Source organism: Thamnophis elegans, chromosome 4 (assembly GCF_009769535.1).
Source record: "Thamnophis elegans isolate rThaEle1 chromosome 4, rThaEle1.pri, whole genome shotgun sequence".
Lineage (NCBI taxonomy): Eukaryota > Metazoa > Chordata > Lepidosauria > Squamata > Colubridae > Thamnophis > Thamnophis elegans.
In genome coordinates this window covers 45,340,806-45,365,761 of record NC_045544.1, presented here as the reverse complement: position 1 = coordinate 45,365,761, position 24,956 = coordinate 45,340,806, and the positions used below count along the sequence as shown (strand labels likewise).

General features: G+C 45.5%; 1 protein-coding gene across 2 annotated transcripts in view; it reads right to left on the bottom strand.

Annotated features, from left to right (window-relative positions):
• The window catches only part of PDE7B (phosphodiesterase 7B), a 190,115-nt gene that overhangs the window by 11,857 nt on the left and 153,302 nt on the right, over positions 1 to 24,956 (bottom strand). For both annotated transcript variants that reach the window (XM_032214809.1, XM_032214810.1), the window contains 4 exons: positions 22,994 to 23,085; positions 21,862 to 22,006; positions 16,476 to 16,572; positions 14,933 to 15,013 (listed from right to left, as the gene is read on the bottom strand). In XM_032214809.1, coding sequence (XP_032070700.1) covers positions 14,933 to 15,013; positions 16,476 to 16,572; positions 21,862 to 22,006; positions 22,994 to 23,085 — 415 coding nt within the window. The remainder of the gene's footprint in view (positions 1 to 14,932; positions 15,014 to 16,475; positions 16,573 to 21,861; positions 22,007 to 22,993; positions 23,086 to 24,956) is intronic.

Genomic DNA, 24,956 nt, shown 5'->3' with positions numbered 1-24,956 from the left:
AGTCTGTGCGATCTAATAGGTCTCTGGGAGGTAACTGGCAGGAGGCGGTCTCTCAGGTAGCCAGGTCCGATACAATGTAGGGCTTTTAAAGTAACGACTAGCACCTTGAAGCATGTCTGGAGACCAATGGGAAGCCAGTGCAGCTCACGGACGATAGGTGGAATGTGGGTGTACCTAGGTGCACCCACAATCGCTCATGCGGCTGCATTCTGGACTAGCTGAAGTCTTTGAACACTCTTCAAGGGTTTAGGACTTATTTCATGGCGATACGGGTGGCAAAACGTGTGCATTTTTCCGCTCTTATTGTGTCCGCAGAATCTCGCCCGGCCGCCCTGTTTAGGATTACTCGCTCCCTCCTGAAGGGGAGGGATGCGGAGGAACCCTTGCAGGGAAGAGCTGAGGAATTTGTTCAGTTTCTGTCGGACAAAGTCGCCCAGATTCGGACGGACCTGGATTCCACGTCGCCGCAGTTCCTGCTGAGATGCCAGGGGTGGGCCTTGATCGGATTTCTTGGAGCGAGTTCCAACCTGTTACTCCTGAGGAAGTGGACAAGGCCATGGGAGCGGTAAGTGCCTCCACCTGCTTACTGGACCCGTGTCCCTCTTGGCTGGTTTCCGCCAGCAAGGAGGTTACACGAGGCTGGTTCCAGAGAATTATTAACACCTCTTTATGGGAAGGATCTTTCCCGCAGCCCCTAAAGGTTGCAGTGGTGAGACCCCTCCTTAAGAAACCTTCTCTGGATCCAGCTATTCTTAAAAACTATCATTCAGTCTCCAACCTACCCTTTGTTGGGAAGGTTGTTGAGAAGGTGGTGGCCTTTCAACTCCGACGGTCCTTGGATGAAGCTGATTATCTTGATCCCTTCCAGTTGGGTTTCAGGCCTGGTTACTCCACCGAAACTGCTTTGGTCGCGCTGACCGATGATCTCTGGCGGGCCAGGGATAGAGGATACTCCTCTATCCTGGTGCTTCTTGACCTCTCAGTGGCCTTCGATACCATCGACCATGGTATCCTTCTGCGATGACTGGGGGAGGTGGGAGTGGGAGGCACCGTCTTACGGTGGTTCTCCTCTTACCTCTCTGACAGGTCGCAGTTGGTGTTGGTTGGAGGACAGAGATCGACCCCTAGGCCCCTGAAATATGGGGTGCCGCAGGGCTCGGTCCTGTCCCCCCTCCTATTTAACATATACATGAAGCCGCTGGGCAAGATCATTTGGCGGCACAGGATTAAGTACCACCAATATGCGGATGATACTCAATTGTATCTGTCCGCCCCGTGCCAACTCAGCGAAGCAGTGGAAGTGATGTGCCAGTGCCTGGAGGCTGTTAGGATCTGGATGGGAGTAAACAAGCTGGCACTCAATCCAGACAAGACCGAGTGGTTATTGATGTTTCCTCCCAAGGACAGTCCAGATTTTCCATCGATTAGCCTGGGGGGTGAAATTATGCACCCCTCAGAGAGGGCCTGCAACTTGGGTGCCCTCCTGGATCCACAGCTGACTTTAGAAGACCATTTGTCGGCTGTGACCAGGGGGGCTTTTGCCCAGGTTCGCCTGGTGCACCAGTTGCGGCCCTATCTGGACCGGGAGGCACTTCAAATGGTCACTCATGCCCTTATCACCTCAAGGCTCGATTACTGCAATGCACTCTACATGGGGCTGCCCTTGAAGAGTGTTCGGAGACTACAGTTGGTCCAGAATGCAGCTGTGCGAGTGATATTGGGTGTACCTCGGTACACCCATGTTACACCTATCCTCCGCGAGCTGCACTGGCTCCCTATTGGTCTCCGGATACACTACAAAGTGCTGATGATTACCTTTAAAGCCCTACATGGCATTGGACCTGGATATCTGAGAGACCGTCTCCTGCTATACACCTCCCAACGTCTGATTAGAACCCACAGGCTAGGCCTCCTCCGGGTGCCGTCGACCGGACAATGCCAGCTGGCGACCACTCGGGGGAGAGCCTTTTTTGTAGCTGCTCTGGCTCTGTGGAACGAGTTACCAGCAGAGATCCGGACCCTCCCTATTCTCGTGGCCTTCCAAAAAGTCACCAAAACCTGGCTGTTCCGACAGGCCTGGGGTTGCTGATTTTAAATCAGGTCCAAACCCCCAGATAAGCCAAATGTATGTTGTGTTTTTTTTAACTGTTTTTGTTCTTTCCTCCTATGTGTTATTTTATTTCATTTCGTATTTGCAAGCCGCCCGGAGTCCTTCGGGATTGGGCGGCATATAAACTCATTAAATTGCGAATTGCGGTCCAAAATGTCCAAATCAGCTTGTGTCCAGTTAACTATACCAGCTGTGTATCTTATAACTGGTATTGCCCAGGTATTTATGGCCTTGATTGTATTTCCACCATTCAATTTAGATTTCAAAATTTTCCTAACTCTGTTGGTGTACTCTCCCCTGACAATAGTTTTTACTTCTCCATGCTTGATGTTATCCAACTGCAGAATGCCTAAATATTTGTAGGCTTCATTTTCATTGAATTTAATTAGTTGGCCATTGGGCATTTCAATTCCCTCACATGTAGTGATTTTGCCCCTTTTTATGGATACAGTGGCGCATTTTTCCATGCCAAACTGCATTAAAATATCGGTGCTGAATACTCGGACTGTGTTTGTCAGTGATTGGTGATTGGATTTCTATTTCTGACTTTCCATAGAGTTTCAAATCATCCATATATAATAAATGAGAATTTTTTTCAGCTTCTTTGGCTGTTTGGTAGCCTAATTTCATTTTTTTAAAGATTACTGATAGTGGGATCATCGCGATGATGAAGAGAAGAGGTGAAAGTGAATCACCCTGGAAAATTCCTCGCTTGATATTAACCATTCCGTAGTTCTCATTCCCTACTGCCAACTCAGTTCTCCACTGTTTCATCGCCTTTTCAGTAAAGGATGTAATATTTTTGCTAATGCCAGTTGTTTCTAAGCATTTTATGATCCAACTATGTGGCAATGAGTCGAATGCCTTTTTGTAATCAATCCAGACCATATTCAAGTTCATTTTTCTGTTCTTACAATTTTCTAATATCATTTTATCAATTAGGAGCTGATCTTTTGTGCCCCTGCTCCTTCTTTTGTTGCCTTTTTGCTCTACTGGCAAGATGTTATTTGTTTCCAAATAATCCATAATGTTATCTGCAATAATGCCTGTGAGTAATTTGAAGGTTGTTAGCAAGCATGTTATTGGTCTGTAGTTTTCAGGTATTGTTCCTTTAGTTGCATCCTTCTGAATCAAATATGTTTTTCCAGTTGTCAACCATTCATCAATTTAACCATTTTGTAAAATTTCATTTAGTTGCCTGGCCAATATAGCATGTAAACCGGTCAGATATTTCAGCCAGAAACCATGCAATTGGTCATTTCCAGGTGATGATGATGATGATGATTTGACGTACAGTCAGCCAGATGTTTAGACTGAAAATGACATTTTATTCTTCTTCTTCACTCTCACCCTTGTCATAAGAAACTATTTACTAATTCAGGAAGTCTTATGGCTATTTTACACCTAATTAAAATATTACTAAATGTAAAGATGGAAGGCTACAGAAATAGCCATAATGGAGAAATGGATCACAAAGATTGAAGAAATGACTAAAATGACTTGTTTGATAAAGGAGGGACCAATAATTAGTTTTATAAAAGATTGGAAACTCTTTACAGACTATTTATGAAAATGGACAAAAATAAATTAGTAATTTGATGGTTTAGTAAAAGGCTTGTTTGTGGAAAGCATTTTGGGAGGATAGAGATGATAATTACTATATATGCTGAAAAGCAGTAGTTTATTTTACACATCTTTCTCTTTTGCTATTTCTCACTTTTTCTTTTATGTTTTCAGAACTCCTTTTTCTCCTTTTCCTTTTACATTTCCAAGTTTTTTAATCTTATGTAAACACTTATTTTAATACAAGTTATATTTAAAAACTCTAATTGCATTTTTGGGATGACTACTACTATGTGTAGTGAAATGTACCTAAAACTAGACCATGGCACACATTTCCATAGCTGTGCTGAGAAGGGCTCCACATGGATAAAAAGAAAGGTAAAAGAGTCAGGGAATCCCTTGCCTGCAAAATCATTGTTGCTTCTTAAGTTGCCACTGGCCATAATTCCTGTGGGCACTTAGCTCCTTTTTAAAAAGACTGTTGGCTTACCTGAATGTTCGCTGGGCGCTACGGGAGAGTCCAAGCATGGGTTAACACAGTCTATCTGCCCTAGGACTGAGTATCTTTTTTCCCCTTTGACCATGCCTCCCTTTGCCTCTACAATCTCAGATTAAAAACGAACAAGACTCCATTTAGGACCGCCTCCACAGTTCCTCGAAGTCACCACCGGAGGCAATAAGACCCTGGACGGGTTTGGACTCTCCCGCAGCGCGCAGAGAACGACCGTTCAGGTAAGCCAACGGTCTTTCACCTGAGCGCTGCTTGGAGAGTCCAAGCATGGGACATACCTAAGCTATGATGTCCCAGGGCGGGAAGAATTCGTAGAGTCCGGAGCCTCTGCAACCTTTTGTAAAATTCTTTGCCCCAAAGAGGCTTTGGCCGAGGCAAAGGTGTCTATTTTGTAATTGCGAATGAAGGCTGTGGGGGACACCCACATGGCTGCCTGACAAATATCAATGAATGATGCCTGGGTCGCCCACACAGCAGACGTGGCCACACTTCTTGTGGAGTGAGCCATCACACGGCCCGGCACAGTCTTGCCGTGAAGTTCGTACGCCAGTTTAATGCCGGCCCGCAGCCAACGTCCAATGGTATGCGATGAAGCTTTTCGCCCTTGTGATCCAGGGTGAAAGGAGACAAAAAACGACTCAGATCGTCGGAACTCTTTGGTTCTCCTGACATAGATGTGTACAGCATGTCTTACGTCCAACTTGTGCCAGTCCTTTTCCCGGGGATGCGACAGTTTGGGACAGAAGTTGGGAAGAATCACCTCCTGTGACCTGTGAAACAGGGTGTTCACTTTAGGAATGAAGGTGGAATCGAGACATAGGATGACCCTATCCGGATGGACAATACATAGGTCATCCCTGACCGATAGAGCCGCTAACTCAGATATTCTCCTGGCCGAGGTGATAGCGACCAGGAAGGCTATCTTAATAGTTAGGTGTCGAAGAGACGCAGTTCGAAGCGGCTCAAATGGGACCCCCGTCAAGGCCCTAAGAACGAATGGCAAGTTCCAAGACGGATATCGGTGTACCGTAGGAGGCCTGATGTTCGAAGCACCTTTCAGGAAGCTTTTAACCAGAGGGTGCTGGCTCAGGGTGCGGGAGGAACCTCTGGAGAGAATGGTAGACAAACCGCTACCTGCCGGCGCAGGGTGTTGGGGGACAAGCCCTTTTCCAACCCCTCTTGTAGAAAGTCTAGTAACTGAGGAATAGAGACCTCTGTGTTCTGCAATCCTTTCCCTTGGCACTAGATGGAGTACGCCCTCCAGGTGGCCTCATATATTCTGGTCGTCGAAGGCCTCCTGGACGCCTGAATGGTTTGGATGACCTTGTCAGAAAACTTCTGTTCCCTCAGGAGGTCCCCCTCAAGTGCCAGACGGCTAGTTGTAGCCACTGGGGTTCTGGATGGAGGATCGCCCCCTGGCTGAGGGAGATGGTCTCCTGAGAAATCCTCCAAGGTTTTTGAACAGCGAGACTGACAAGGTCTGGATACCAGGACCTCCTGGGCCAATGGGGTGCCACGAGCAGGGTCTCCGCCTCTTCTTCCAGCAACTTGGTCACAACTTGCGGAATGAGCGGGAGAGCGGGGAAGGCATACAGCAGCCCTGGAGGCCACTTGCACCTCAGGGCATTCGTCCCTGAGGTAACAGGAATAGAAATGAGTCAGATGAGTGTTGTGGTGAGTGGCGAAGAGGTCGACCTGTGGTTCGCCGAACCTCTGCACAATTTGGTTGAAGATGTCCGGGTGTAGCCGCCATTCTGAGTGGTCAATCACCTGCCGGCTCAACCAGTCCGCTTTCTGGTTGCTGGACACGGAGATGTGGTCCAACCTGATGGAAAGCAGGTGGCATTCCGCCCACCTGCCCAGAGTCTCCGCCTCCGTCATGAGTGATCTGGAGTGTGTGCTGCCCTTCCTGTTGATGTGGGCCTTTGTTGCCACGTTGTCGGTGAGCAACAGCACATGATGGCCCACAAGTTGAAGGGTGAACTGACGAAGAGCTAGCCTGGCCGCCCTTAGCTCCAGCCAGTTTATACTGTGGGAAGACTCCCTCTGACTCCACAATCCCTGAGCTAGCTGGCCTTGGCAATGAGCTCCCCATCCTTGAAGGCTGACATCCGTGGTCATGACAATTCTTTCTGGCTCTTTGAACAGAGACCCTTTCTCCACTGCTTTGGTCTTCCACCAAGATAGAGAGCGGAATACCTTTGGGGGCGGAATACCTTTGCCTGTGCGAGTTGCTGTTGCTCGTTCTTTGCATGGGTAGGAGGAACCATTGTAGTTCCCTGGCGTGGAGACGAGCCCAGGGAACTACCTTCAGGCAGGAAATCATAATGCCCAGAAGTTGAGACAACTGGACAATCTGTACCGACCTGGCCGCGCTGCAAAGGCGCACTCTGTCCCGAAGAGGCTTCAACTGCTCTGGCAAAAGGAAAACCTGACAAGAGTTCGAGTCCAGGATAACCCCCAGATGCTGTATTCGCGTAGTCGGCTCCAGATGGCTTTTCTTTAGGTTCACTGACAAGCCGTGCTGTTGGAGTGTTCTGATGGTGATCCGAACATCCCGCCGGGCTTGGGCCCCGCTCAAGGAGTGAATTATGATGTCATCAAGATAACACTCCAGGCGAACTTGGCGGTTCTGGAGGTGGGCCACCACCACCGCCAACAGTTTCGTGAATGTCCTGGGTGCCGATGACAGACTGAAGGGGAGAGCTCGGTATTGGTAGTGCTCCCCCTCGAAGAAGAACCTCAGGAACTTCCTGTGGGCTGGATGGATGGGGACGTGAAGATATGCCTCTTTTAAGTCTATTGAGGTGAGGAGATCGCCTCGTCTTACGCAATCCAAGATGGAGTGAAGGGATTGCATTTTGAACTTCTGATATTTTAGGCACTTCAGATCGAGAATGGCCCTCCATCCCCCTGATGCTTTGGGCACTAGAAACAGTATGGAGTAAAACCCCTGTTTCCCCTGCTCCTTGGGGACCGGTTCTATGGCTCGTATCTGGACTAAATGGCGGATCTCCACTTGTGTGAGTTCCCTTTTCAGGGGACTCCTGGGAGAAGGGCAGCGGATGAATGTTCTTTGGGGAAACGACAGAAATTCCAGAAGGAGACCCCTCCTGACCGTATTCAGTACCCACCTGTCTGTGGTTATCTCCCCCACCTGTCCACGTAAAACTGCAGCCGACCCCCTATGGGGGGATCCCTGTGGTGGTCACTTCCCCCTGCGGAGGTTTTGGGAATTGGATCCACCACGAAAGGAGCCTTGCTGGTGTTGCTGCCTACCCCATGCTCCGAAGGAGCTTCGGTCCTGACCACTATCGCCCTGCTGGGAGTAGGACCTATAGTAGGAAGAAGAGGTTGAAGGCTGGGCGTTGTCCTGCGCCCGAAAGGACTGTCTCTGAAAGGAGCCAGATCCTTTGTGGTCAGCCTTCTTCAGGGTTGCGGGAAGGATCTTTCTCTTGTCCTTGGTCTCAATGGTGAATTTGTCTAGGGCGTCTCCGAAAAGGAGACCCCCTTTAAAAGGAGAGGACACCAGCTTCCACTTTGCCTTCATCTCCGCCTGCCAGTGGCGAAGTCAGAGGATGCGGCGAGAGGTAACATTAGAAGCCAGCGCCCGGGATGCAAATTTTGCCGCATTTAAGGATGCATCAATTCGTGCCTCCAGTGAGATCCCCAGGGTGGGGACTGGATCTCAATTGCCTCAGCCAGAGGAGAGAAGATCTTATGAAAAACGAGGCAGAAGTGGAGGCCCTAATGGCCTGGTGAGTTTTAAGGCACGCCTTCTCTGACTTCTTATCCTCCGCCTTTAGACCTTCTAGAAGGTCTGCCGGCAGGTTGGAGATAGAGGTCAGAGATGCCACCGGAGCATCTACCTCAGGTAGCTTTAGAGCTTCCTCCATTTTTGGCTCAACGGTGTATAAGGACTTGTCACACACACACACACACACACGGGTTGGTCAAGGTCCCAGGCTGAATCCACTGCCTCTGGACCATGTCCATGAAGAGCTCCAGCACTGGAATGAATTCCTGTGTCGAAGCTGGTTCCTTAAAGAGACTTTCTGTCAGCTTCTGCTTTGCTATCGCTTCAGCTGCCATGAAACGGGGAGGGAGGGCATGGTATTTGGGTGGGGTTACTCATTGTGCTGGTGGAAGTTTCTGGAGTCTACCGATTGATTGGACTACGCATGCGTGGGTGTTTCCCGCCAGCTCTAACGGCACCGACATTCCATCTTCGTGATGCCTTTTGAAGTTATCTTGCACCTGACATTTGGAAGACTTATGATTGGACTGGGTCTATGATGCCAAGGGGTGGGGAATGGGCTATTCTATATATCAACTGTTTTCGTGCCTAATTAACTAGACTTCGCTATGCATTGCCTTTAACCATTTTTAATTAGTAAAAGTACATTTGATTTCTACGCATGGAGTCTCATGGTCATTCTTTCCTAATTAACTAATGGAGAGGAGCTGACAGGTAGCGAAGTCTCAAAACACCTTTCCAGGAGACTATAATCTACCGTGGAAGGTGCAAAACTTCAAGGAGACAGAACAGAAAAAAAAATATGTCTTCGCCAGCTAGCGATGGAGAAAAGGACAAAGAAACCACTGATATCTTGTTTCCTGAAGAATTGGCTCAGCTGGAGATATCGAGCCCTCCTAGTCCCCCCCGTTGGTCTATGTCGGTGGGACAAAGAGAGGAGGGGGCAAACTGGGATGCGGCCGTTACCAGAAGAAGACACCAGGAAAGGCCGTTCGAGGCGGGAGCCGAACGAAGACCCCAGGAAAGAGATCAACCTGATTACTTGGAACGGAGGTACTCTGGGCAAAGATTTGGGGAAGGTGAAGAGGCCGAGAGGGGATGGGAGCAAGAAAACCCACAAGCAGCTTCACCCCCCCCCTGCCAGGGGTGCTGCCAGGCCAGGGGCCCCCCTCCCCAGAAGACGCAGAATGGCTAAAGTTCCCCCATTACCTGTGAAATATGATGGAAACCCTAAGAAGCTGGGGTCTTTCATCATGCAGGTTTATAATTACGTGGAAATCTATGGGCCCGATACCTTGAGAATACGCATGGTTTTACTTGCATTAGACGGAGAAGCCTCTGACCGGGGAACAGGCTTACACCAATCAAATTCCCCCCTCCTGAGGAATTTCAATGCGTTTATGGGAGCTTTCAAGAGACGTTTTGATGACCCCCTGACTGAGAAACGGGGCAAACTGAAATTTATGACCCTTGCGCAGGAGGACAGGCCAGTGTCCGAGTACATTCAGGAGTTTCAACACCTATGTAATTACATGAGAGGTTGGGGTGAAGAAGCCCTTTTGGACAAGTTTGCTTTGGGCTTGGATGAAGATATTTATCAACAATGTGTTAATCGCCACCTTCCCAAACGCTTGACTGTTTGGTTTGAAAACGCGGCAGACATTGAACTGGATTTAATGAGACTCAAATGTGCTAAGGAGGAGAGGCAGAAGAAAAAAGAGAAAGCTGCGAAATCTTCCCCCCCAAGCCGCAAAACCCCTTTCGGAAGCAGAGGCGAAGGGAGGGGAGGCCCCTCTGGGAAATCCAGACCATTTGCTTGCTTTCGTTGTGGGAAAATCAGCCATCGCGCCCCTGAATGCCGCGCCCAGCTGCCCACGGTTGCCCTAACCCCTTCCAAACGGGAGGGAAAACCCACCAAGGTCTCAGATAAGAAAAAGAAAGAAGCTGCATTCGCCGTTGATTCCACCCCCCCCCCAATTCGCCCAGGCTTTGGAGGGAGAAGCGGATGTCTCCACCAGCTCCTCTGATGACTCCGATGACAACCACGTTGCTCTGGTGCGTACTGTTTTGAAGAAACTCAGGGCCGCTGAACTTTATGCCAAATTGTCTAAGTGTGAGTTTCACCAGGCTAAGATTGACTACCTCGGTTATCGCATCTCTCCCGCTGGCATTGAGATGGACCCTGGAAAAGTGAAAGCAGTCACTGAGTGGGAAGCACCCCGAACACGCAGGCAGTTGCAAAAATTTTTGGGTTTTGCTAACTTCTACCGTCAGTTCATTCCTTCTTTTGCCAAAATTGCACTTCCTATCACAAATTTGTTGAAGTCCAAGGGTGGGCCTAGACCTAGGCCTAGCAAACCACTGGATTGGAACATGGAATGCCAAGCTGCTTTCGAAAGACTAAAACGCCTGTTCGCTGCGGAGCCTGTCCTCAGACATCCCGACATGGACAAGCCTTTCGTCGTCCAAGCTGATGCCAGTGATGTCGCCGTTGGGGCCGTCTTGCTACAAGCCAACGACCACGGTGATTTACAACCATGCGCCTACACCTCTCGCAAGCTCACGGACACTGAGAGACGTTGGGCCGTTTGGGAGAAGGAGGCGTTTGCGGTGCGATGGGCCCTAACCACATGGCGCCATTTTCTGGAGGGCGCTAAGCACCCTTTTGAGGTGTGGACTGACCACAAGAATTTGGAGGCGTTGAGGACCCCGCGCCGTCTATCCCCTAAACAAATGCGGTGGGCCCAACATTTCAACCATTTCAATTTCACGCTCAAGTACATCCCTGGAGGGAAAAATTTCATGGCTGACGCTTTGTCCAGACTTCCTCAATACAACTGCTCCAAACTGAGTGTTGTTCAACCTGTTGTTCCCACTTCCAGCCTGGCGGCTCCGGTGGTCACTCACCAGCAGGCACGTTCGAAAGTGGAGGTGCCTCAAGATTTTCTGTCTGACCTCAAACGCGCCCTTCCCCAGGACGACTGGTTCCAGAAACATCAAGATGAGTGCACGGTGAGGGACGATCTACCGTGGATCGGTGCCAAGCTTTATGTGCCCGCCTCTCTTCGTCTCGTCGTTCTCCAACGGGCTCACGATTCCAAGTTGGCGGGTCACTTTGGCTTCGTCAAAACCTTACATCTAGTCAAGAGGCAATTCTGGTGGCCCTCTTTGAAAAAGGACATTGAACTTTATGTGGCCAGTTGCCCGGTTTGTGCTGCCGCTAAGAGGCTGCCCTGGAAACCACAGGGGCTGCTCCAGTCTGTAGCACGACCTGTCGCCCCTTGGAAGGAAATTTCGATGGACTTCATTGTTGAGCTTCCTGAGACCCAGGGGCACACCGTCATGTGGGTCGTTACGGACTTATTTTCCAAACAAGTTCATTTTATACCTTGCCACAAGATTCCTTCTGCTAAGGCTCTCGCCAAACTCTTCATCTCCCACGTTTATCGGTTGCATGGAGTGCCTGATCGTATTGTTTCTGATAGAGGGGTCCAATTCACCTCAACCTTCTGGAAGGAATTTCTTAAACGCATTGGCTCCGCCCAGGGCCTTAGCTCCGCCCACCACCCTCAGACTAACGGGGCCTGTGAGAGGACTAATTCTGTTCTAGAACAGTACTTACGTTGTTTCATTAATTATCAGCAGGATGATTGGGTGGACTTGTTGCCGCATGCTGAGGTGGCCTACAACAATTCTGTTCATACCAGCACTGGTTTTACCCCTTTCCGGGTTGTTTTTGGTCAGGACTTTGTTCCTATTCCTGAGTTGCCTCGTGACCAGCCGCAAGTTTCTTCCGTCGCTGATTGGAGTGAGCGTCTCAGCCGTGTTTGGTCTTTGACTCTTGCTACGTTGGATGCTGCTCATCGCGCTCATAAGAAACAAGCTGATAAGAAGCGTGCTCAGCCTTATCAGTACAAGGAGGGTGATTTGGTCTACTTGTCCACAAAGTTCCTTCAGACCACTCAAAAATCCAAAAAATTGGGGCCTAAGTATGTTGGTCCTTTCCCCATCCTGACATTTGGAAGACTTATAATTGGACTGGGTCTATGATGCAAGGGGTGGGGAATGGGCTATTCTATATATCAACTGTTTTCGTGCCTAATTAACCAGACTTCGCTATGCATTGCCTTTAACCATTTTTAATTAGTAAAAGTACATTTGATTTCTACGCATGGAGTCTTATGGTCATTCTTTCCTAATTAACTAATGGAGAGGAGCTGACACTTTCTTTGTGGTCCCTGGTGCCAGATGCCCCAGAAGTGGACCCCTTGGGAGTGGTCCCTAGCTCTGTGGCCGCCTTCGCCTTATGTAAGATGGACTTAAAGAGAGAAGGCTTAAAAAGGCCGGTGAAAGCTGGTTTGTCCAGAGGGAGGTCCTCGTCTTCCGACAACTGGAAGTCCTCCCCCTCCCCCTCTTCCAGGGCAGACTCCTCCGTGGCCACCGAGGTGCTGGGGGAGGCCAGAGCCTGCTCAGTGGTCAGCTTGGACCCATGTGTAGGTTTGGAAGGGACCTCTTTACCAGTACGATATTTCATGCCCTCAGCAATGCCCTGAGAGATGGCCAGACATATGACCTCCTTCATCTCTGCGGACAGGCCCGATTTTTTACTCCCCCTGTGGTGGGCCTTACTAGAATCCCTGCAGCTTCTGTAGGCCCTGGTGGTAGAGTCCTCAGCAGAAGGTAGAGAAATTTGTGAGGGCGCCAGTTCCTCCCTTAGGGACGAACTGGGGGAATCTGGGTAACCCCATGAAGCTGCAGGGGAGGAATCCCTGGATATCTCCCCTGCTGATGACGGTGACCTGCTCGCCCTGGGGAAGCCAGGTCCCTGCTCAAGCCTCTGCCCTGGGGTGGGATCAGGTGCCTCTCTGCATTCCGGGGATGGGTCCTTATGATCATTGCCCTCAGAAGGCCCCGTGGGGTGCCTACTGGAAGAGCCCTTGCTCCCTTTCCCCCCTTTGGGCGGGTGATTCAGCCTGGCCGTTTGGCTGAGGGCCCTGACTGGGCCTCTTGAAGCTGCAAACCTCCATCTGGCATGGTGGTGCAGCCAAAGGAAAGGCAACAAGGAGCTGACTCACTAGGCTGGATAGGGCGCAAGCCAGCCGGCTACTGGTGCCTGCAGATGGTGGAGGAGAGGGGTGCCCGCAGGACTAGGCCCCTTCTCAGGCCGTCCACAGCCCTCCGGCTGGTGTGGCACAGGAGAACACGACTTGTTGGCACCCCAGACAAGTCTCTGACCTCCCGGACGGCGATCCGCAATGCTGCTGGGGCATAGGAACGGCGGCCCTCCGATCACAGCGACTCCAAGCAAGAGGCAATGGAGACCACTTCCCTGGTTCGCTGCAGCCCCATAGACACCTCTCTCTCACACCGGCTACACGCGGTTGTGAAAAGGCTGCTCCAAAATGGCTGCCGCTGCACACACAGATTCTGCCCTTGTTGCCGGGGAAAAGCGTGCGAATTTCAAAATGGCCAGCGTGATGGCTGACAGAGCCGGTAAAACCGCCTGCGCTCCTTCTGAGCCAGCGAGAGGCTCTGTGCAATCAGGAAGCATCGTGATACGAAGGGAGCAGCAAGGGAAGACCTCCTCCCCCCCCCCACCGTTCGTCGGCAAGCGCTGGGCGAATGACTCACGCTTCCACCGGCTACAGCCAACTGCACAGACAACCCCTCAGCAGCGACAAGCAGCTGTAAGATGTTTCGCAATGGTCAGCAGAATCAGATGTCCAACAGATGAGTGGTCTTTAGGGATGTAGTGATGACAGAAAAATGCTTATGATGGGAAGTCCACTCTATTTGCTCTAGGACCGAGGAACTCCCCAAATTCAAGTCCTCACTGGGCGGACTGAGTTTTTAATCTGGGATTGTAGAGGCAAAGGGAGGCGTGGTCAAAGGGGGAAAAAGATACTCAGTCCTAGGGCAGATAGACTGTGTTAACACATGCTTGGACTCTCCAAGCAGCGCTCAGGAGAAACTTATTTCTTGTATAATACAGTGGTTGTCACAAATGACCTGGCACAGCAGTCAATTCATCTTGGCATCCAAAGTCACCATAATTGTAGACCCATTAGTAGCTAAGCTTTAATTTGATTCAGTATTATTAGCATTGATAGATTAGAAAAAGTTTGGCCTTGGATTTTAATCTTAAGCGTTCAACTTAAAATATACCTAGTTCTTAATTACAACCTTTCATTTAGTGGCTGTTCAAAGTTACGACAACACTGATATAAGTGACTTATGATAGTATCTCCATGGTCATATGATTAAAATTGGCAATTGACTCATATTTATGACAGTTGGAGTGTCCTGGTGTCATGTGATCGTTTTTGTGGCATCTTGTGATCACCTTTTGTGCAAGTAAAGTCAATGGAAAAGCCAGATTCGCTTAGCAACTGTGTTACTAACTTAAAACTGCAGTGATTCACATTACAACTAGAATAGAACAGAACAGAATAGAATAACAAAGCTGGAAAGGACCTTGGAGGTCTTCTAGTCCAACCTCCTGCTTAGGCAGGAAACCCTATACCGTTTCAGACAAATGGTTATCCAAGATCTTCTTAAAAACTTCCAATATTGGAGCATTTACAACTACTGCAGGCAACTTGTTCCATTGATTAATTGTTCTAACTGTCAGGAAATTTCTCCTTAGTTCTAGGTTGCTTCTCTCCTTGACCAGTTTCCACCCATTGCTCCTTGTCCTGCCCTCAGGTGCTTTGGAGAATAGCCTGACTCCCTTTTCTTTGTGGCAGCCCCTGAGATATCCGAACACTGCTATCCTGTCACCCCAGTCCTTCTTTTCATCAAACTAGACATACCCAATTCCAGCAACTGTGGCCAGAAAGGTTGTAAAATGGAGCAAAACTCACAAGCAGTGAGCTTTGTATCCCAAAGGATTATAAAACGTATTTTATCTGACTGCCAAGTAGTTTTTCATGGAATAGAAAAATTATGGTACTTATTAGGAGGTCAGGCTAATGATACATGGTATACTCACCAATTTGTATACTAGGTATTGTGTCTTTCTTCTGATTACAAAGAGGACTTATTTCCAAGTCAAATTTCTGCTCCAGATCACCTATCAGAAAGGATGATTATATTTTGACACCATAAACGTTTTTGTGTGTAGAGCTCTAAGAGTTTGGTCTACTGGGTAAGACACTAGGCTAGTAAGTGGGAGATCATGAGTTCTAGTCCTGCCTTAAATATGAAAGCCAGCTGGATGTCCTTGGGCCAATCACTTTCTCTCAGCCCAGTTCACCTTCACAGGAACCCCAGGAACTTGTGGGGAAAATAGGAGAAGGAAGATATGTTAGATATCTTCACCACCTTGAACTATTTGTAAAAATAAATAAAGGCAGAGTACAAATAAATAAATAAAATTTAATAATTTATACGCTAATCTGTCTGAATTCTGCAAATCCTAGAGGAAAATAATTTTATCCATCTGATATTCATACACAGCTTTTTACAATCTACATTGCACATGCCTGTTACCAAATCATGCAAGGCTAAGAAAAGATATAGGACTCCTTTCTTACACAAATTATTTTATGGTCATTTGTAGTACTTAAGTGATGTGCTGGAAACTTCTACATTGGTACAGATAGAGTACAGTGGTTGTATTTATATTTCATTACTTTATTGGTAGACATTTGTAAGTCATTTTATCTTATTAAACTGCAAATTTTGTATTATTTCTTGGAGAAGATGTCTATTTAATCTAAGATATGTACCACAATGTGTTACTTGCTATCATTGCTTTCATGCACCTTTTACATGCATTGCAATTATCAGTAGCTTTGGGTGGTCAGAAGTATAACCTGTAATGTAAATCTTCCCTAACTTTATGCTCCACATATTTACAATATTCCAACACCCAAAATTCCCAGCTTGGGGGGGGGGGGGTCACATTTGGGTTAGATGTTTCATAGATTGTGATCCAAATGCAGCTGAAGGGTACTTGATTGGGATAATCTGAACAAGATGCGTCCTTTCAGGTGGAAACTACTTTGCAAGTCACTAGGCCTTTTCTACCCGCTGGGTTAGTCATACTATATAAAGTGAGAACAATTATATCAATACACAATGCTTTGGTTTGAAGGCTCTTCCAAACACCTGCAAATGGATTTTCCTTTGGGATGGAATGGTGAGGGGAAATCAAAATGTTGAGAGTTCTACATGTAGGCCAAGTCAGACCCTTAATCCATTCTGGAGAATTCTGGGTGTTGAAGTCCACAATCTTAAAGTTGCCAAGTTTTGAGAACTCTGGCCCTGATTCATCATCTTTTGTTACTATTAAAAAGACTAGTGAACACTACTGTTCAAGGTTAATCAAGGCAATTAAATGGCTATGGTTGTATTAATCACCTTCTTTTCTTTTCTTTTCTTTTAAAAAAGAAGGTATTTATTTAAGAAGGTTGGATTTTCCCCAGATTTTTTTTAGCAACTTCAAATAAGATGACTAGTCACAGCCACTTCATATTAAAATTATGATTCAGAAACACAGAGCCAAGGTGAAAATATATCAGATTGCTGACCTTGTCTGTAGAATTCCTCACAAACTCGCTCGCTCCACTGTTTGCTCAACTCCCAGAGCCGGCAAGGATTGCAAATGTCTGCGCACTTAAGTGCAATCTGAAAATAAAAGACATCCACGATGCAGTAAGACATAATTCGTTCGTTTATTGGTTTTGTATGCCGCCCACTCCCGAAGGACTCCGGGCGGCTCACAATGAAACGGGGAAGGGGATAAATAAGACAATACAAACAATATTAAAAATACACAACAGTCACAAATGAAGCAGGGCTGGATACTTCAACAGCTCTCAGCCTGCCGGAACAGCCAGGACTTGGTAGCTTTATGGAAGGCCAGAAGGGTAGTAAGGGTCCGGATCTCCACGGGGAGCTCGTTCCAGAGGGCCGGAGCAGCAACAGAGAAGGCTCTCCCCCGGGGGGTCGCCAGCTGACATTGGCTGGCAGATGGAACCCGGAGAAGGCCGAGCCTGTGTGATCGAATCGGTCTTTGGGAAGTAATAATACTTTATTGGCTATTGCAAGTTTTATGCTGTTGTACAAAAGACACTCAGAAGGGGAATTATTCCATAATACCAAACAAACAATCAAAATGAAAAAGACCAGTAACCATTAAAACTACAGAAAAGCAATACATTCAATATATACTGAATAACTATTTACAGTTATAACTATAACACTGTAAATCTGTACATTTTATAAATGCAAATATACCCTGATGTTGGATAACTCTCTATATACTAATAGCAAATTAATTTTTTAAAGTATAACTTAAAGAAACTCCATATTCTGTATATTATTAAGAAATACGATCAGAAGGGATTAAAAAAAATCAGGTTTAAATATGCTTTAGGGGCACAATTCCAGTTAACAGTTGTGAGGGGAGGAAATGGAATGACATCCTGGAACAAGGTATAGCTAATTGTCTGAAATGCTGTATTTTTGCTGCAGAGATACCTTAGCACTAATATAAATCATTTTGGAATGTTTTATTTTGTTATATGCAACTACTATTAAATCAGTTAATGTTAATTAACAATGGTGGAGGCTGTCAGAATAACAAGAACCAGAACTCTGTATCTCTTTTGACACCTGAGGGAGGTAAAAGTGGAAGTTAAGAAGAAAATCAAATTAGCTAATGGTGCTGATTCCGCTGAATTGTGGTTTCGTTTAATTTGCTAGTAATTCCCTCAACAGCAAAGTTTGTGAAAGAGGCTTAGTTGAGAGAGAGTGGCTGAAGACATCCTGTCAACATCTCTGGGGATTTGGGGATCCCCAAAATTTAGAGATAATCCTAAATTCAAGCCGATTTGTCTGTATCATTGCCAGCCAAGTCATATATAGTCGCTACCTTAATTGAATTAACAGATTCAAAATATTTGGGGATGAGTTGGCATCTACTGCTAACAAAATGAGAGGAAATTGTTCTTGTTAGAGGAAAAATAGATAGGATTGCCAGCTTTAGTAAAATAGCTACATTGCTGGACCAAAACACTTGGCTTAAGGCAAAACATCAAATCCCTTGCCCACCAGTGTGTTTGCCTGGCGCTTAAGATCAACCAAAGTATGGTGGAATGCGAGGGGGAAAATACTGCATTTCTCTTCCTGAAGGCACAACAAAAATAAATTAAACACTAATGATATCTGATCTTTTCATAACATCTCAAAATAGCTATCTGGGAGGATTCTGCCTATTATTGGAGATGCTGAGCAATAATTTCATAAATAAGATGCTTCCCCACTGGAAGTTACCAAGTTACAAATTTTATCGCAAAAGATTTTTGAGAAGTTACAATCTCAAATCCCATAATTATACTAAAATTAAGATAGCCTCACTTCAGTGATGCATACTGTAATAACTATATTGTTGCAACATATTATATTTAGAGCTTTATTGAAAATTATCTAAAAGCTGCAAGTGAAGCTCAAGTGTATAGAAAGGCAGGCAAATGAAACTGTGTAATGTTGAGGGACACTGTGGCTCAGCAGCTAAAACGCTGAGCTTGTTGATCAGAAAGGTTGGCAGTTCAGAGGTTCGAATCCCTAGCGCCGCATAACGGAGTGAGCTCCTGTTACTTGTCCCAGCTTCTGCCAACCTAACAGTTCAAACGCATATAAAAATGCAAGTAGAAAAATAGGGAACCATCTTTGGTAGGAAGGTAACAGCGTTCCGTGTGCCTTTGGCATTTAGTCATGCTGGCCACATGACCACAGAGACATCTTTGGACAGTGCTGGATCTTCAGCTTTGAAACAGAGAGGAGCACCGCTCCCTAGAGTCAGGAATGACTAGCACATGTGTGCGAGGGGAACCTTTATCTTTTAATGTTGGTCCTAAAAGGATTGCATACATAATTTTTACATGTTGACATCAAACTATGCTACACGATCAGCTGGGATAGACACTGTAGCCAGAAGTTGGCCTTCTTAGTGGTAGGAACCCAACAATACAATTCTCTAATTTGAAGTCAGGTAGGGATTCTTGAGGGAAGAAGGAGAGCTCTTTGCCTGTCACCTGGCCTTTTTTTAGCCAACAACTGAAGACACACCTGCTACTTCTAGGATAACAATGACTCTGGACTAAAAGTTTCAGAATATATTTTAGACTGCCTGTCATGTTATTGTTCTGTCTTCAAATGAATTATGTTCTAATGTGCTTGTATATTATGTTAAAGTCTGTTAATTTTTACGGCGATGGTTTTATCTAAGCACAGTTTTTATTAATCCTTTGTAAATTGCATTGGCTCCTCCAGAGGAACAGGGATATGCTGAAGAAATAATATGTTTGTGGTAAATAACAGAATAAATATGAATGAACTATGAATTCATTATCAACACCAATTATAACTGGTACATTGTTTTTCTCCTTAAGTAATAAGAATGTTAACGATACAAAAACAAGGCAATACCAAAACAAAACTAAATACATTAATTGTTGCATTAAAAACATCCTTATAGCCAAGTAGATTTTCTCTATACAGCGCCTACTAATTTATGGATGGGCAGAATACTTAGGTTTCCCAGCTCCACCTAGTATTAATTTATTACTGGAAAATGTTATTGTACTTGGGAACTTTCAAAGATCATATGTCAAATGAATAAGAAAGTATTAAAAATAAAATGACATCCAGTTTGAACATTTAATGTAATTTATATATTAAATGGAAAAGTCAGTAGTACAATTGTGTATTGTGACCATGTGATGTCTCACTTAACAACTGCAGATGATTTGCTTAATGACTGCAGAGGGGCTGAGTTCATAAGCTCATTGTGGTTCTGTGCTGTCTTGCTTAATATCGCTAGCAATGGGGTTGCTTGTCCCAATCATGGTCACTAAGCAAGGAGTACCTATATCAGGGGTGTCAAACGTGATCGTGTTGCGTCCCAGATCGTGATGCATTGCAATGTTTTTTGCCTTCGCGGAGCCAGGATGGGCATGGCAGGCATGGCCGTATCCAACCTGCGGGCCACCAATTTGACAGGCCTGACCTATATTGTGAGAACTGATTATCTGAATGACTCAAGTAGCTGGCCTGTCTAATTCAGCACCTCAGGGATCTCTCCTTCCAGTTAACCATGATAGTGTGTGTGTGTGTGTGTGCGTGTGTGTGTGTGTGTGTGGTTTGTGTGTGTGTGTGTGTGTGTGTGTCGCACATGTTGACAAGCCTTCTTTATTCACTTTCTTTATTCAATAAGCTGCGACCATGTCATGTGAAAGGCAACTGAGATTAGATATATCCAGTGTATCATGGATGACATGAAGAAAGTGGGCAGGGAGAATTTTTTTTCTCAGCTTGAAAAAAATAAGACCAGGGATCAGTCAACAAAGCTGTCTGAAACGAGGCTTTAGAGTATAAGAAAGTATTTCCTTACACATCATTAACCTCCCAGAATTCATAACCACAACTGCAGTAAATTTGAATGGCAACTAGAAACATAGGAAACATGGGATTTGGATGACATTTAGATAAATTTATGGAGAAAGCAGTTCTCAAGAGCTATAAATCTTGAAAAGCTAATGTTGCTCTAGGGTTGAGAACAACTTGGCCCCAAATATCAATTGGAGGGGAGCAATGTTGGAAGAAGGATTTGTCACTATTTTCTGTGTTTGAACATCCTAGAGCAGCGATGGCGAAACTTTTTTGGCTCACATGCCATAAGGGGGAGAGAACACAGGGGGGTTATGCACAGGCGTGCCACACTCATAATGCAACATGTGACCTACCCAGTGCACATGCACGCATGAGAGCCCCCCCCCCCATTTTTTTGCATGCTTTTTTTGCCCTGCCCAGGCTCCAGAGGCTTTATAGGAGCCTGGGGAGGGTGAAAAAAGCCTCCCCCATCCTCCTGGAGGCCCCCAGAGGCTTCAGGGACCTTCAAGAGGCTTCCCTGAATCCTCCGAAGGGCAAAAAATGACCACATGAACAAACCGGAAGTCACTTCCAGTTTGCTCGTAGGGTCGGTTTAAGCCATCTGGAGGCTTCAGGGACCTTCAGGAAGCTTCAGGGAAGCTCTTCAAGCCTCCAGGGGGACTCTGGGGGGGACGGAGAGGCTCTTTTTGCCCTCCCCAGGCTACTATAAAGCCTCTGAAGCCTGGGGAGAGCAAAAAATGGATTTAAAAAAGGCTAAACTCAGCTGGCCAGCGCGCGCATGTGCGCTGGGCAACTGACAGGGCAACGCCTTGCATGCCCTGACAAATGGCTCCATTTGTCCATAAGTTCGCCATCCCGGCCCTAGAGGCATTTTCTTAGTCCCTGTAAAAAACGAAAGCTTGACTTGGCCAACAGGGCCTTTGTAAATCCTTGTGCTGTTTTCACCTAATAGCATAATGCTGTCATGGCAAACCTATGGCACAGGTGGCACAGGTGGCACACGAACCATTTCTGAGAGCATGTGAGGTTTTGCCCTGTCAGTTCCAGCGCATTCCCCGAAGCCTCCGGAGGGCGAAAAACCACCCAATGCGCAAAGCAGAAGCTTGGGAATGGACTTTTGGATTGTGTGTTGGGCTGTTTTTTGCCCTACGGAGGCTTCAGGAGGCTTCCTTGAAGCCCGCAGAAGGCAAAAACAGCCTAATGTGCCTCCCGGAAGTCAGGAGGCTTCAGTGAGGCCTGTGCGCATATGCGGGGGAGGGGTGGCTTGTGTGTGAATGCGCGCATTGCATTATGGTTGTGGGCATGGGCCACTCCCCCATGCTCCCCACACTTTTGGCATGCCTCGACAAAAAGTTTAGCCTTCACTGGCATAATGTGTAAATTGGATGAAAGTGAATAATTCAATGAATGCTATGAAATAATCAAAGAAACTTGATACCACTGGCTCTTTGTTTCACGTCTCCTCTGCTCTGGGCCACCAGAGAAAATATCTACTTTTAAACAGAAACCTTCAACATTTACCTGGAGCATAAAATGCCTGTCTGAAGCATCCTCTAATTTCAAGTCCTGGTTTTTTAGATGAGCTTTCAGTTGGGTCAAAAATTCGTTCTGCCTGTTGATATCTGTTGCCAAGATCAGGGAACCAAGCTGTTGTTCAATGTCATGACTATAGGACAATGCAAAATTTTAAAAAAAACTGTTATTAACAGATGTCATTTCCCTCATTTTGTATTGTTAGGGTAATGCCTCCTCTTACTAAGTGGCCATTAGGGTGGCCACTGGGAGAAACAACAATATTTTTTCATATATGTGAGTCACATCTTTAAACGAGGTGGGGCTTCAATTGCCTAGGTGTGCCCACCATTTTGATGCCATTGCCCCTTCTTGTGTACATCCTTGAGGAACTCCATTTTCATCTGGCTTATGATTAGGGCTGTGCAATGGAAGGATGCTTCAGAAACTGAATGTAGCATCTTCCCTGCAGCTCATTAAAACAGCTACATCTTTTTCCACAATCACACAGCCCTATTTCTCATTGCGCTGGCATAAATCTCACCAGAGTCCTCCTGTAGTTTCTCCCAGTTTGAATGAGGCAGCAAGCACTATGGAGGGATGCTGAACTGTATTCCACACATGTGCCCTATGTACTGACAGTCCACGAGAGTTCACAATTTTTGCTACACAGAGATTTTGAATGTGGAGAAGGAAAATATTTAAACTTGGTATAGAGCTTGCCCTTAGAACACCTGAGTAATGCCAGACAAATTGGGCAATTTCTAAGCTGTATTTTAATTTTTTTCCAGACCAATGTGATTGGGAAGCATGCATGTATGCATACAGATATGCATGCATCAATATACATACCACATCCACACGGATCACACAGGGATTACAACACCGTACTATATTCACAAATGTGGATCTTTTCAAAAATTTTGAATCTGGTGATTTTATAGTGTTCCAAGGCCAATAAATAGATAGGTAAATGAATAAATGGATGGACTCACAAATCAGGCCAGGGAAAAACCCAAACAAACTCACCATTCATTTGTACACCTGTTCATCCTATAAACTGCACTGTAAAAACATTGCATTCAAAAAAGTTCTGGGAATCCACATGAGATCAGCTCATTTCCCAGAATCCGATGCTCACCTCTCTTCTTTCGGCAGATGTGCAAGGAGTCTTGATTCTCGAAGTATGCCTATTGTAGATCTCCAGTGATGGTTTTCTAATACAGAAACATTCTGGAAAAGGGATGGAAAAAAAATTGAAAAGCACACCAAACTGGAATGGATGCAATTTTAATAAAAAGAATAGGTGTATTTTTAAAAAGGACAAAGTATGCATTTCATTCGGTGTTGTGTAATGCAGTGAGGTTGTCCTACAGTAGCTTTGTCTTAATTCACAGGGCAATAATGTTTCTCCATCCTTTTACTTTACTTCTCCCTATAAGCCCTGACATTTCAAAGACTTTGCAGCCAGGCCTTAGATCATCCCAGCTGTATGCCTAGCATTTGGCTGTGCCTTGTCAAAACTGATAGAGAAAGATGAGCTTGTCACAAGATAATCTCATCATCATTCTGTACTAGCCTTGGTACTTGTGGCCCTGTCTGTTCCTTTATCTTTGAGTACAAGGACTGTCTAAATTGTTACATAGCTGACATTTCAGAGAAGGGAAGGAAAAATGGGGGGGAGGACCTCAAGCTTTTAAAAAAGCGTATGCAGCTCTCCTCTTATTTCTGTAATGAGCTAATTATAAAACTGGGATTCTGTTACCATGTTTCCCCCGGAAATAAGACTGGGTCTTACATTAATTTTTGCTCCAAAAGATGCATTAGGGCTTATTTTCTGGTTAGAACTTATTTTCAGAGAAATATGATACTAAATGCATCCAATCTTAAGTGGGGCTTAATTTGGGGGTAGGGCTAATATTACGAGCATCCTGAAAAATCATGCTAGGACTTATTTTCCGGTTAGGTCTTATTTCAGGGAAACAGGGCGTAAACCATTCACAACTATTGACTGAGTTCCTTGGATGTATTTTACAACTGAAAAGCAACTAAATTCAATCAGTGTCATGTGCCAAGATAGGAAGGCCAACTAGGCTTGTGGATATCCAAATTCCAATCCCAACCATTGAGATCCCTCAGTAAGTTTAGCAGACATTATCTCATCATTCAAGCCTACTTCATGAATTGTTGTGAAGACAAACATATATTTATGGGGAAGGAGAGAGAAATGCTTGGAGAAAATATTGTCTAGGAAATCAATAAGTAAATGTGTTACTAAATGATGGACAAGAGAGATTTATGTCTGGCAAGGTTCTATGCCAGCCAGATAACACTGTTAGATCCAGAGGCCATCTGGGTGGGGAACTGTTAAAAAACTATTAAATCATAAATAATGGCCTGTGCTACTATAATTCTTTAGCCAAGGTTAGAAACTTATAAAGCTAACATTTTTTATTGAATGCAACCTCTGTTTATTAAAGAATACTATGGAAGTCTCACTTACATATTCAACTGCAGCATTTGTCTTGGGAGAGAATTCATGTAATCTTCGGCACCATTTCCAAATTATTTTTCTTTTTGATTTTGGGCTATAAAATGTATGTTTGTTCCAATATATATTTGAAATCAGTGCTTTGTGTCTGCCTCTATTTTTAATTTCTGAAAATTTTGTACAGAAAGTCTGAAAATTAACTATGACATTAAGCAATTTTGTGCCATTTTTCTTAGTTCACAGTACATAGCATAGGGAGTACCTATTCTTCAAACCTATCTTTACAGCTATTCACTTTTTTAAATGAGGCACAATCCATCTCCTTCTCATAATCTGCACTTTTTTCACATCACTGTAAAATTATAAAGCTACTGTTATATCTCATAAAAGTAGGAATAGAATTTTAGAAAGTTCTGTTTCCTACAAATTCTGTCTGCATATGTGGGGAGTAAATGAGTTATGTGAGTCATTTTTATAGGCATGGATGACTGCTTCCCACACTTCATGGTCTACGTCTTGAAAATAGTTCTCCAATAACTGAAAAGTTGAGGTGACCATGGCAAAAAGAAGTGACAGCAACCTCTAATACTGTACAGTTATAACAAAGGTGATT